Source organism: Aythya ferina, assembly GCF_964211825.1.
Source record: "Aythya ferina genome assembly, chromosome: 1".
NCBI classification, from domain to species: Eukaryota; Metazoa; Chordata; class Aves; order Anseriformes; family Anatidae; genus Aythya; species Aythya ferina.
Window position 1 is genome coordinate 202,932,262 of NC_140296.1, and position 14,061 is coordinate 202,946,322.

Below are 14,061 nucleotides of genomic sequence, written 5' to 3' on the forward strand. Positions count from 1 at the left end.
GTTTCCCAACAATAATTTCATTTAGACTAACTGAAGCACCTAGTAATGCTATCTGAACGTGACGTATGCAAGATTGAAGATACTGCTTAGTAATCATGGAAAAACTGCCCCACGCAACATTTGTAGTGGCAGGGCACACATTGCATCTTACCAACAAGGCGATGTCATTTGTTTTCATCTTTACACTGGGCAGAAATTTGCACGTATTTCAGCATTCAAAATTTGAGACCTAAGCTCTTCAAAAAGAACAATAGGCAAAACAGAGCACGATATCCATTCTGTCCCCACGTAAACTTTAAACGAAATAAACATTTTGAGAATTGTGCCAGTTTATTACATACTCTTTCAGGAAAGAATGTTCTTCTGCCTGGCATTTTTGTACTCGAGCCACAAACTTACATGCATTTCCTCAGAAAGCACACATGCAGGATGTTCACTATTCAAAGAGAAAGTTGGACTAGGTCAAAGCTCTTAAACATTTATCTTAATAGTTAGCAATCAAGTTTCACGTAGTTAAAAAAAAAAAAAAAAAAAAAAAAACCAGGAAAAAAAAAAGATTTCGCTTTTTCCACTGCTGCTGATAAAATTCTTAGGTTAACTGCAGCTTGTCACATTTCTATAGTTGGTTTCACTGTTACAGTGATCCTTAGCCTCTGTGCAGGACTTTTAATACAAGAAAGGAAAAGAGAACACTTGAAATAGTGATGATAAAATACCAGTCAACATTGGCAAAGAGAATTAAAAGCAAGCACTGCGCCTCTAAACGACTCTTATTTATTTTAAATCTGACTTCATTTTAACTGGAAGGTTGGGCTTTTGCTGAATTTATTCAACAGAAGCAAAACCAGCTGTCAGGACCTGGGAACCCTGTGCAGGTCTTGCCAACCTTCCCTTTTCTGCCTTTACCTAATTATGCAAGTTCTCACAGTATGTGTAAGAGACATATTTGAATTACTATAAAGCATTAATTTCTATGGCCATCCGAGAACTTAAATGCATTATAGGAACGTGTATTAGCATGGCGTACTTTGACACCAGTTAATCTCTGTGGCACGTAAATTAACAGTGGAAAACAAGCTTTTGCCACAGCACTATTTCCTCTTTTTAACCACGTTTTAACGTCATCTCTGCCTATGTAATTCCTAGTGACTACAGCCGGCAGCACAGCTTGAACAGCTCAACGATGCAAACAAATCTGCAAACACGCAGGAAATAAAATTTAAAAAGCAAATGATTAATTCCGCACCTTCTTGAGAGGAGACAATAGGCGGCATATAGTCAGGGATGTATTCTTTTCTTTCTTCTGCATCTTTACTCCCAGGCTGGGGAAACTGTAGGACATTGTTCTTGCTGACGGGAAACGAAGGGATTTGGTGTGCGAAAGTCACAGGTTCAATATTGTGTATGTAATCTTCTAGCTCATGCAGGTTAACCCCCATAAGTTTGAAGGCATCCCCTACATCATCCAAAATTGGATCTGTGCGGCCATCTGTAACAAAAAAAAAAAAAAAAAAAAAGTTTTTGCAAAAATCCAGTTAAAAAATATTAACCTGAAGATCTGTGCTCAGAGATTACAACCTGCCACTGCTCACCACCAGTAACAGAGGTTACCGACCCTCAGTTTTGCCAGGTTTACTGTTTATTGGGCTATAAAAAAGTTTTGGGTTAAGACTGTACTCCCATTTAAAAGTGTTTTATTTCAACCCCTACCATTTTAAACAACTGTACGCCAACAAACACAGCAAGTAAACCGAAGAAGCAGCAAGAGGCAGATTTTCCTGGCAACAAACAATTAACACCATGTAACACCACTCAAAATAGTTTTCTATTTCATAATGTACGTTGAAACGAACAAAATAAACCCTCAATATGCAAAAAGCGCCCCTTTACCAGCATGTAACAGAACAAAGATTATTTTTTTCAATCTGGAAAATTAACAATTCCATTTTGCTGCACTAATGTAGTTCATAGGTAGCAAAGTAGAAGGTATCTCATTTATCTCTCGATAACAAAAATACTTTGCATAGCATCTTTCCATCAGATGAAATCTACCAGCTTCATAAACTATGAGTCACTTTACCTACCAGTTAGATATACCTCCCAGATGAAACACAGCAATACCACGCAGTGGTCTGATGAGAAGAGAACATCCTATTCTAACTTTCAGGGACTGATTTCCTGTGGTGCATTTTAAATTAGACTCTAGAGCAAAAATCTTTTCCTTATGAAAAACACAATGAATTCTTACACTATTCTTTTACACAATCTCCAAAACAGTCCAATAGAGGAAGCAGGTTTTTCCACGCATGTAATTAGGGTCAAAGATTTAAATTACACAGCCCAGAAGTCCTCCAAGTGCCTCAGTTTCTCTGAGCAGAGGGCAATTCCTCCAAAGGCCTCCAGAGGGAGAACTGGGCACCTGGCCTCAGTACCTAAGGCACCACTTTAAGCCTCATCCTAACTTCTTGTAATCACAATAATAAAGATGCCTTGGATCTCAAACATGATTTTTTTAAAAAAATTATAAAATTATTCTGAATTATTGAAGTTATATACAGTTGGTTTACAAAGATATTGTATTCCTACAGGATAATAAGCTGGGATTTAGTTTTCTGAGTCACTATAGAAAAGCAGCCCGTGCTTACTGCAGGAACATAATGACCGTTGTGAATGCAGGATCTGAAGCCCCAGCCTTGGAGAACTGGGTCGGGGGGATCTGTGATCTGCTCTTTTGTTCTTCCTTGAACCTAATCTCCTCTTGATTTATCTGGAAGCCAATGCAGGGCTGGTTCTCACTTCACTGGATGAATTCAAGCTCCCAGCCAACTTATGCCTGCAGGTACATTCAGAAAATAAGAATTTTATTCTAGAATTTCTCTTCTTAGTCTCGCGGTGAAGATAAGGGTAATACTCAGATTATGGCTTTGATTGTCAGCTCTACAACACAGGCCTCTTGTGTGACTCTGGGCAAGTCGCTGGTGTTTTAATTCTCTCCATGGCTAAAATGGAGATCAGAGTTAAGTTAGCACCTCTTTTGTCTGTATTCAGAACGGGAACTCTGCACAACAAGAATCATCTCGTATTTTGTGTTTTTATGATATCTAGTACGAGTGCAATACTGATTTCCCCTGCAGACTTCAGGGACAGAAATCTGGAATCTCACACAAATGTAATTACTGCTATTGCCAATTTAGGGCAGTTTGGAGATCCCTGTAGCCACTGGGCACTTGACAGGTGAGTTTTTTATTTATTAAAAAAAATAAACTCAGTTGACGTGGATAAGAAAATTTGTGTTGTCACTTTTAGTGATCTTCAGACAACGCAGATACCTGTAAACTTCCTGAATCACTTGCTAAAGCATCGAGACCTAATGGGTACAAGCTGGACAGCCAGTTAAAACGAAATCCCTAGGGAAACTTTTCAACAAGCTCAGAATTAGAGCACGTTTATTCCCTGGATGCTCTTGAAGTGCCTGGCTGTGTGATTAGGAGGACAGGGATGGTCCACAGCGAGCCTCAGCACTCACCCAGGTGGGTATCACCTAGACCTGGAGAGTGTACCAACAGACATGGGTGCACCCTGTGCTTGTGTCTGCCCTGTCTTGGAAGAAAAATCAAGCCCACAAGCAGGGAAAATTCCTAAATAAGCTCCCCAGCCAGATGTTAGGGGGACATTCAAGGCAGGATGCAGCAAGTACTACAAGGCAAAACACCTGCCCCATGGCAGTGGCTCCACGACAGCATTTCGGAAGCTCTGTTCAGCAAGGGCCTCTTGCCACCAGCACTGCCACGTGCTTAGGGTGAAGGGTTAGTCCAGTTTATGGCTGTGATATGAGAAGGTCCTTTTCCAGTTCTGCTTGTGATCTTTTCAACCTCCAAAAACAAATTGACATGAGTAGCAAGTGATAAATGCTAAAAAGGATTTCTTCCTACAAGTGGTTATTAAGAACACGGGGCAGAGAAGCAACTATCACGAGTGTTTAAGGCATGAAAATATTTAAACAACTGTATCATTAAAAAGCAGGCTCAAAAGATGAGGGTAACAGATTAAAAATGCCTTCTTTTTTAAATGAAGAAAAAAAAGCAAATAGAGAAGTTTCATTTTTATGTATCTCCACCCAAAGAAGTCATGACAAGTTGTAAAACTGATTAAAAGCTCAAAACTTCCTGAAAACTGTCACGGGAATGAAAGCGCTGATCATTTCACCTCTTCTTTTCAAGAGAGACTACCCTGAGTGAGAAAGGCGAACAGAAACAAGTTTCGGTTTCAAAACACTTATCAGCTGGAAATACACACAGCACACAAATGTATTAAATGTAACTTCAGGTGATTCATCAAACATGAAAAAAAAAAAAACAACCAAACTTGTGCCTTTATACTTATGAATGGTCTAACATTTCTCTTTACTGTCTGGTTCAATAAAAAAAAAAAGTGACTGAAATAGCAGAAGCCAGACACATGAAAGAGAATGCTGACAAACACGTAATTCTCCTGGTCTTTTATTTAGTCTTAGGGATTTTTTCGTGAGCTAATGATGCCAAAAAAAATTAATTCTGAGCATAGTGAACTTCTCTTGATATTCTTCAGATACTTGTTTAAAAATTCAGATGCTGAAGCCTTCCAGTGCCAGCCTCATGCTGCTCCCTATATCACAATGCTTCGAATAATATCCATTCTCTAGGACTGGAAAGAGAAGCAAGCAGGTGGGAATACTTCAGGCAGCAAGACACAACTCTTCTCCTTACCCAAAGGACAGAGAACTAGGAGAGCATTGTTCTCACAAGCTTTTAGGCTGTACAGTCCTCCTAAGTGGCAACTGTACACTGAAACTGATCCAGCTGCAACAACCAGCCCCAAACCAGCACGTCAGGAAGCTGCAGGAAGGGCCACGCAGTCACCTTACCCTCAGCCTCAATTATGCACAAGTGAACAACAGGTGTGGAGGGATCTGCACGCAGAAGTGGATCCCAAACCAGCACTGGAACTGCGGGGAAGCAGCAGAACCAAGGCAGGCGGGCAGTTTTCCAGTCCTCAGCCCTACAGCTCTGTGTCACCTGCAGTTAATTCAATTAATCTGCAGTTAATTCGGCTCCACTGCAAACCAGCCAACAGATATCCACGGTGTCCAAAGAAACTGCTGGAGCTGAGGCTGGCACGGGGAAAAACTCCTGTGCTTTCCTCCAGTTCAGCCTCGGGAAGGGCTGATGGATGGATTACTTCTGTCCTGCCTCCACCTCCCCATCACCTCCCCCTTCGAGGCCCAAAGATCACGCCAGTCAGTGAAAAATTAACAAGTGAGTAAGGGCAGGACAGAGAGCTTTTGGTTTCGTGCCTTTTTTTTAAGGAGGGAGAAACTGCAGCTCTATAATAAATACATTGAGAAGAACTCCTGAGTCACTACCCATGCAACACGTGCAGCCTCTTATAAATAGCTCAGCGTTCACCCTCATGGCTGGTATCAAAGAGAGATTATTTCATTTTTAAGCAGGGGATTATTTAGGTACAGCTCCTCAGCTCCCTCACGGACTCCTTGTGCTGCAGCAAGTCGCACGGCCCTGCCACGCATTAAACCCTGCTGTACCTGCACCGATGGTTGGGTAACTCAGGCAGACAACTCACCACTTCAATCCTGCATCCACAGGAACAGCCAGAAGCACACAGCAGATTATTTAGTAAGTATACATGCCTTGTTTGAGTGCACTTAACTGGAGAAAAAGAGCCTTATTTATGTAATTTTACCAAGCAGGCAAAAGAATCTTCTTGTTATGGCTGCTTGGAGTCTGCTCCTTTTCCTGGTAATAAATGTCAAGCAAAAAAAAAATGAAGTTGTCCTTCATTTGTAGCCAGCAAGTTAATTAGCTTGAGAACATCAAAATTTAAGGTTATCAGGACATAAAGAGGTACACTTATAAGAAGCGTTACTGGCCCTGGACAGATATTGGTTACAACATTCAACATCAGAGCAGGGAATCTGCTCACTGAAATCGAGCACCAAGACCTAATGCTTTGGTGGAGGTTACTATTATTTGATTTAGGTTATTACATACTTAGAAGGTTGAAATAATTTTTTTAAAAATGAAAAAATCTACAAGGTAAATTTGATTGATGCCAGGTCAATCCTCTCCGCTGTGTTAATTCCAGTGGAAATATGAGCCTGCTTTTGGCATTCTCCAAAGCAGAGATTTGCCATAATGAAGTTCAGTTTTCCTTTGCAGGAGACAGCTCACAGAAAACTAGAGCAGTTTTTGAGCCAGCTCTATGCTGGCAAAACATTTTGCAAGATCTGTCATTTTGCCTTCTAAGACAAGGTTGTGCTCATCAGATCACACCCTGCCTTCATGAATGCGTTTGTATTATTAATATAAAATTTTAATGTATTAAAATAGAGGGGGATTTTATTTATAAATTCTTTCATGCTCATATAAAAATAGTCTTTTAAAAAATATATTCACGTGATATGAAACCAAAATCTTTGCTTCCTGCAAATTTCAGCAGAAAGAAGTGAGAGGATATCCAAGGATTTGTTCAGCATGGGAAACCCAGGGAAAGACTGGTGAAAAACTCACTTCTCCATCCAGAACACCTCCAAGGTAGTTTATCATCTGCTCCTAAAACTAGAAGTGCGATCTAAATCTGTCCTGTTTATAAAACCAGGGGTAAATGTGTTCTGTTATATCATACAGCTTTACACCTCTGCTGCAACATGCCCCAGTGTCCTCAGTGACTGAAGCTAAGCAATCTGGTTGCTCTTTAAAGCAACGTAAGAGAAGAAAATCAGACTTTTGGGGGCAGAGATCATGCCTCCTGTCCCCATCCCTCTGATCAATAACATCGCTCACACAAACACGGTGGCAAGTGGACTCTTGGACTGGACATCCACGACCAACTGCCCCGCTGCCAAGCTGTTAGCTAAACTCCTAAACCCACAGCAAACGAGGCTGTCTTCATGGGATGGTGTCCCCAGTACAATGTTTGAAAGGAAATCACAGGGGTTAAGTCAAAGCCCCAGCTGTGCTGCCGCTTTTGGCAAGCCCCCGTGGACCGTGAGTGCAAAAAGCAGCAGCACACGGCAGGGAACCTCTCCCTAAAACAAACAAGGGCAAAAATGGGCATCCTGGCTCTCAGAAACCACACAATGCCAGCTTGTTTGGTAGCCCAATGCCTTAATTACACATTCCAGCACCGTGTTCCAAATGTTTGAGTGTATAGACATGCATGGGAAGCACACAGCATAGTGAATAATTTCCTCTTATAAGCTTTCAACAAAAATAAACAGCATCATGCAAAGGCAACCCTTACTATCTCCCCTGTAAGTTCACCCTCTCCGCCCCCAGCACAGATATTCCGAGGCATTTCGCAGCATCAAACTCCTCGAGGCCACTTTGCAAATCCTTTTCCCTTCTATTAACAGCCCCAGAAGCTCCCGTCAACCGCAGCCACTGCAAATGCAAAGAAACAACAGCAGAAAAGCACTGAAAATCCTGGACGCGGCTCTCCTAATGGGATGTAACAGCTGGAACAAAGATCTAACACAGCTGGGAAAGCCGTCACTTTCTCCTGCAGCTGAGAAACTGCGTGAGCAGCGATGCCATGCTTCTCAGAGCAATGCCACACGGTCGCAGCTACGTCGGGGTAAATCCATCCCAGTTTGAATACAAAGATTACGTCCCCCCAGCTGACAACCCTGCTAACTCGAGCCCAACCGGTCTGACTCCAAGATAACGCGCCGACAATGAAGATGCTACAATTGGGATTTAATTAATTCCCCTTCTGCCAAACCGTGGCAAAATCCTGCTCATTCATCCCAAGCTGGGTTTGTACGGTGACTTATTTTAGGAGCAAAAGGAAACGAGGCTGAAGAAGCGGTGAGACATCAGCTGAGCGTTAAGAAGTCTTGTCACAAAGCTTTTAAAGAAAGAAATACAGGAATTATTTTAAGAAAGTTTAAGAAATACTGTATCACTGGTGTGAAAACAACACGTTCCCCTTCTCATTAAATTATGTATACACGTGATACATCTTCCTTCTCCACGCACCAAGGGGGAAAAAGATTTCCTTCCCCACTTTTTGGGGTACCCAGAGCTAGAGGGGACGTTTTATTTCCACTGTCTCCCACTGAGTATTTCCAATTCCTCAAGCAACAAAAGGCCAAAGCTGGATTTTCCTCACCTCTGCACCTTCTCCTCCCGGGCTTACAAGAGCTGCAGTACCTGCGGCAGAGTCAGCCGTGCCTGGGAGGCAACGCTGCTCCCCAGCTCACCTCTTCCACCAGCACCGATCCGCCAACAGAGCATCAGCCTGGAATTTACACCGACCCCAGGGCAAGGGGGAGCTCTGACCGAGCCCAGGCTGGCTCCTTTTTTACCCCGTAGCCCCGCTGCTCTGAGCTCTGTGCGCTGTCTCCTGTAACGTCCTCACAGGCAGCTCCTGTTTGGGCTCAGGCACTGCACACAGCTTCGCATCCAACTTTTCAGAACAGGCAGCAGCACCTCCAGACCCAGGCTGCTCCTCTCCTGCGGGTCTCTGCGCCGAATTCACTCTGAACAAGCAGCCAACAACGCCCCTGCACCCCCAGCTTTATCCCCGCTCCAACCCTCACAGACCCAACAGCAGCACTGGCAGCCCCCCGCCCCTCACGTTATGCCCTACAAATAGGGCAGCAAGGTTTCATCCTCACCCCCAGCCACCTCCCCATGCTCTCCCGGACCCAGCAGGATCCTGGCACCCCCTTCCTCACGTTCCTGTACCGCAGGCATCTCCTCACTCTCCTCTGCCACATGTGATACAGACCCGTCAGCACCCCCACTTGCTATAGGGCCACCTGCCTCCCTCAAATCCTATCCTGTGGGGTCCCACACAACCCTTAGGGCCTCACAATGTCACCCCCTGTCCCACTGCCAGACCCAGCAGCACTGTTTGTTGCCCTATCCCCCATCTGTCCCCGCTGCCATGTGCTCACACAGACCCCACTTCTTTCTCTTGTCCCTCTTGGCGTAGACTCCCCCTTCCAGGCCCCAGCAATGGGGCTGGTGGCCCCATTCCCCCCCTGCACAGCCTCACCCCAAATCCAGCAAGGCCCTGGGCACCCCGTCCCCCTCCTTCACTCCAGCTCCTGCTGATGGCAGCTCAGCAGCGGTGTCAGTGCCAGTCCCCACAGTCAAACCCCTTCCACTGCATCCACATGGGGTGGCTCTCACCCCATACCACGGGCACCAAAATTACACCCCTCCCTCTCCCAATACACGTACCCCCACCCCTTACACATGCAGCCCTATTGCTTCCCCCAAACGCACATCCCACATCTCTCCTACAGCTCCATCAACCCCCCAGAAAACACTCAGGCGCATCCCTGCCCTCACACACAGTGGCCCCATAGCCCCTGACACATTCCTGGCCCCTCAGCACCACTGCTTACCCCATACATACACACCCCCAGCCCCATGCCACCCTGATACATATTAACCCCTCACCTCAGGCACCACAGCTCGATGACACTCTATAGAGGTATGTCCACGGCCGCACAAGCACAGCTCCCCATATTGCTCTTAGCCCCATAACCAACACTCCCCACAGCCTTCCTACGCACAGTCACTTTTCCTGTGACCCCAAAAGACTGCTCCTACCTCCACTGTCCCCAGGGCTGCCCTACTGAGGGCACTGGGGGTGTTTAGTCTGGAGAAGAGGAGGCTCGGGAGATCTCATTGCTCTCTGCAACTACCTGAAAGGAAGCTGTGGGGAGCTAGGGAGCTGGGGATCAGCCTCTTCTCACAGGTAACCAGTGATAGGACCAGAGGGAATGGCCTCAAGTTGTGCCAGGGGAGGTTCAGGTTGGCAATGAGGAGACATTTCTGCTCAGAAAGAGCAGTCAGGCACTGGGACGGGTTGCCCAGGGAGGTGGTGGAGTCACCGTCCCTGGGGGTGTTCAAGGAGAGGTTGGACGTGGTGCTTGGGGACAGGGTTTGGTGGTGACAGTGGTGGTAGGGGGATGGTTGGACCAAATGATCTGGGAAGTCTTTTCCAACACTAATGCCTCTATGACTCTCCTGCCTTCCTCCACACAGCCCCCAGTCCCAGCCCAACACCTCCCTTCAGGGAACCACAGAGCAGCTGAGGTGGGCAGGGACCTCTGGAGCTCACCTTGCCTGACCCTGCTCCCCCAGCCCACATCCGAGTGGCACTGACCTTGTCCCTTCCCGCAGCCCCTCTCCCCACGGTGTTCCCCAGCCTCCTGCCTCCAGCACCACCCCCAAACCCCCCATTACCACTCCAACACCCCCACACCCCTCCATCACTCCCTGAGCCCCTCTCTCACCACCCCATCACAGCCCCAAGCCTCACAAATCTCCCCATAACCACTTCAAGACACCCATCTCTACCTCAAGCCCCCCATCACCCCGCCAAGCCCCCCAAACGCCTCCATTGCTATCTCAAGACCCCCAAGACCTTACATTAAGCATGTAAGTCTCTCACTGCTCCTATAAACCTCCCAAACCCCTCATTACCCCCCTAAACCTCTCAATCACCACTCCAAGCCCCTCATCTCTACCCAAAGCCTCCCCATCACCCCCTCAGATCCTCCAATCACCACCCCTAGCCCCCCAAATCATCTCATCTCCGCGAAAGTTCCCTTGCCACCCCCCAAGCCCCCTCACCTCCCCCAAAACCCCCTCATCACCCCACAAACCCCCCTCACCTCCCCCAAAACCCCCTCATCTCCCCCCAAACCCCCCTCACCTCCCCCCAAACCCCCCATCACCCTCCAAACCCCCTCACCTCCCCCCAAACCCCCTCACCTCCCCCCAAACCCCCTCACCTCCCCCAAAAACCCCCTCATCACCCTACAAACCCCCTCACCTCCCCCAAAAGCTCCTCATCACCCCCCAAACCCCCTCATCAACCCCCAAACCCCCTCACCTCCCCCCCAAACCCTCTCATCTCCCCCAAAACCCCCCTCATCTCCCCCAAAACCCCCTCACCTCCCCCAAAACCCCCTCACCTCCCCCAAAACCCCCTCACCTCCCCCAAAACCCCCTCACCTCCCCCAAAAACCCCCCATCACCACCCCTAAGCGCCCCAACACCCACCTCCACCTCCCCAAGCCCCCCCATCACCCCCAAAACCTCTCCGCCACCCCCCTAATCCCCTCCCCCCTTTTTCCCCGAGCCGTCCCCTCACTCACACAGCTCGCAGTAGCGGTGGCAGCCCCGGCCCAGCCCCTGCAGGTACCGCTGCAGCACGTCGGTGAGGAGGTCGCAGGCCGAGACCTGCACCGAATCCCAGCCCAAGGCCTGGCAGATCTGCGCCACCGACACCCGGAGCAGCCACCGCGAGTAGGTCTCGCACATGCCGCCCTCCCTGCCTGCCTCCCCGGCTCCCCGGGCCGGGAGGGCCGCGGCCGCCTCACGCCGGGCCCGCCGCCGCCTCCGCCGCCGCCATCTTGGCGCTGCCGCCTCTCCCCGCCGCCCGCCCCGCGCCAGGCGCCGCCGCTCCAGCGCCGAGCGCATCGAGCGGGAAAGGGTGGAGGGGGGGGGGCTCGATTAGTTAGGCTGGGGGGGGATTTTTCACAGAAATCACAGAATTTCTAGGATGGAAGAGACCTCAAGATCATCGAGTCCAACCTCTGACCTAACGCTAACAGTCCCCACTAAACCATATCCCTAAGCTCTACATCTAAACGTCTTTTAAAGACTTCCAGGGATGGTGACTCCACCACTTCCCTGGGCAGCCTGTTCCAATGCCTCACAACCCTTTCAGTAAAGAAGTTCTTCCTAACATCTAACCTAAAACTCCCCTGGCGCAACTTAAGCCCATTCCCCCTCGTCCTGTCACCAGGCACCTGGGAGAACAGACCAACCCCCACCTCTCTACAGCCTCCTTTAAGGTATCTGTAAAGAGCAATAAGGTCACCCCTGAGCCTCCTCTTCTCCAGGCTGAACAAGCCCAGCTCCCTCAGCCGCTCCTCGTAGGACTTGTTCTCCAGACCCCTCACCAGCTTCGTCGCCCTTCTCTGGACTCTCTCGAGCACCTCCATGTCCTTCTTGTAGCGAGGGGCCCAAAACTGAACACAGTACTCGAGGTGCGGCCTCACCAGAGCCGAACACACTTCCTCCAAATTTTGGGGAAAAAAAAGGGGGAAAGGGGTGAAGGGAGGTGTGTGGGGAGGGGGTGTTGAGGAGGGGAAGGGGGGTGTGAGGTCTAAGCTGAGTGGGAGAGGTTGAATTGAGTGTAAGAGGTTGAGTGTAAGAGGGGGTGTTGGGTGGGAGAGGTGAGTGTGAGGTTCCAGGTGGGTGTGAGAGGCTGAGGGTGAGGTGGAGGCTGAATGTGGGAGGCTAAATGTGAGGGTCCCAACTGAATGTGAGGTCCTGGCTGCATGTGAGGGGCTGAAGATGAGGTGGACGCTGAAGATGAGAGGCTGAATATGAGGTCTCAGCTGGGTACAAGAGGATGAGTGTGAGAGACTAAACACAAGGTTGAGGCTGAATATGAGAGGCTGAATGTGAGAGGAGGTGTTGGGTACAAGAGGCTGAATATGAGGTCCCAGGTGGATGTGAGAGGCTGAAGATGAGGTGGAGGCTGACTATGAGGTGGAGGCTGAATACGACAACCTAAATACAAGGGTCCCAGCTGAATACGGGAGGCTAAATATGAGGGTCCGAGCTGAATACGAGAGGCTGAATATGAGGTCCTGGCTGAACATGAGGTGGAAGCAGAATATGGGAGGCTAAATAGGAGGTCCAGGCTGAATATAAGAGGCTGAGTATGAGGTCCTAGCTGCATACAAGAAGCTAAATATGAGGTTCTAGCTGAATATGATTATGAGGTTCAATCTGAATATGAGAGGGCATTTCTTTGCTGTGAGGATGACAAAGCATTGGAACAGGTTGCCCAGAGAGGTTGTGGATGCCCCATCCCTTGAGATATTCAAAACCCGTCTGGATGTCATCCTGTGCAATGTGCTCTAGGTGATCCTGCTTGGCAGAGGGGTTGGACTGGATGAGCTTCAGAGGTTCCTTCCAACCTCAGCTGTTCTGGGATTCTGTGACTGAGCCAGGTCTCATTCTGGAGCCACCACTACCTCCCCCCAGTCCCCCCAGATATATATAACTGAATTGTGTTCAGTTTTGGTCCTCTCAGTACAAGGGCATCGAGGCCCTGGAACATGTCCAGAGAAATGCTACGAAGCTGGTGAAGGATCTGGAGCACAAGTCCTGTGAGGAGTGGGTGAGGGAATTGGGTTTGTTTAGTCTGGAGAAGAGGAGGCTCAGGGGAGACGTCATTGCTCTCTGCAACTACCTGAAAAGGAAGTGTGGGAAGCTGGGGGTTGGCCTCTCCTGACAGGTAACAGGACTCTAATGTGGCCTAAGCCACAACCTCTTGGAGGCTGTGGCTTAGGGCTACCATGTCCCACCTCGTCACTCCCACACAGTCTCACCACATCTGTCACCACACAGATCACATATGTTGCCAACCTGGCATCTGGTTCGTTTTGGAGCAACCTCCTGTGCTCCTGTGGAAGTTTCAGGGTTCCTGTGCTGCAAGGAATATGAATCTGAGAAATGGGAGGGGAAATTTTAGTGTAACAGAGAGAATCCTTTGACAGTGATGGACACAGGACACTGTGTCCTTCTCTAGGACACAGGAAGGAGCCTGATTTAAGAATCAGTTTGAGAAAAAAAATTGATTTTGAAGCCAGGAGACTTGTAGGGGATTATTTCTTCCTTGCAGAGAAAAAAAATAAAAAATAAAAAAAAAAAAAAGGAAAAAAAAAAAAAAAAAGAAAGGCTGACTTGTTACACTCCTCCCCTTTCTAATTTCAGTAATTGAAAATGTGTTTGTGAATCTCTTCTGGAACTGCAGGTTGTTGCACAGGGTGGAACCACAAAAACAAGCAGACAAACATCTGTAAAAGCACGTTTGTGTGCACTTATGTGCAGGTAAGAGGTCCCACTCCAGTGCCATCCCTGATAACAAGACAGGGCATAGCCAGGGAACTATAACACTATCAAAAAAAAAAGACAAAACAAACAAAACAAAACCACACACACAAAATTAAAGCCAATG

The 14,061-nt window shown here is 47.9% G+C and overlaps 1 protein-coding gene and 1 long non-coding RNA gene across 2 annotated transcripts in view; one reads left to right on the top strand and one right to left on the bottom strand.

The window, feature by feature from the left end:
- Window positions 1-11,432, bottom strand: part of TAF3 (TATA-box binding protein associated factor 3) — a 113,086-nt gene extending 101,654 nt beyond the window's left edge. Inside the window, exons 1-2 of the mRNA XM_084503410.1 lie at window positions 11,180-11,432; window positions 1,247-1,489 (exon numbers count right to left, since the gene is read on the bottom strand). Of these exons, the coding sequence (XP_084359536.1) occupies window positions 1,247-1,489; window positions 11,180-11,345 (409 nt within the window). The 5' untranslated portion in view covers window positions 11,346-11,432. The remainder of the gene's footprint in view (window positions 1-1,246; window positions 1,490-11,179) is intronic.
- Window positions 5,143-7,940, top strand: LOC311430042. The gene is made up of 3 exons (XR_014688514.1): window positions 5,143-5,672; window positions 6,493-6,590; window positions 7,412-7,940. It is a non-coding gene; the product is annotated as an uncharacterized lncRNA (long non-coding RNA).
- Window positions 11,433-14,061: the final 2,629 nt, after the last annotated feature.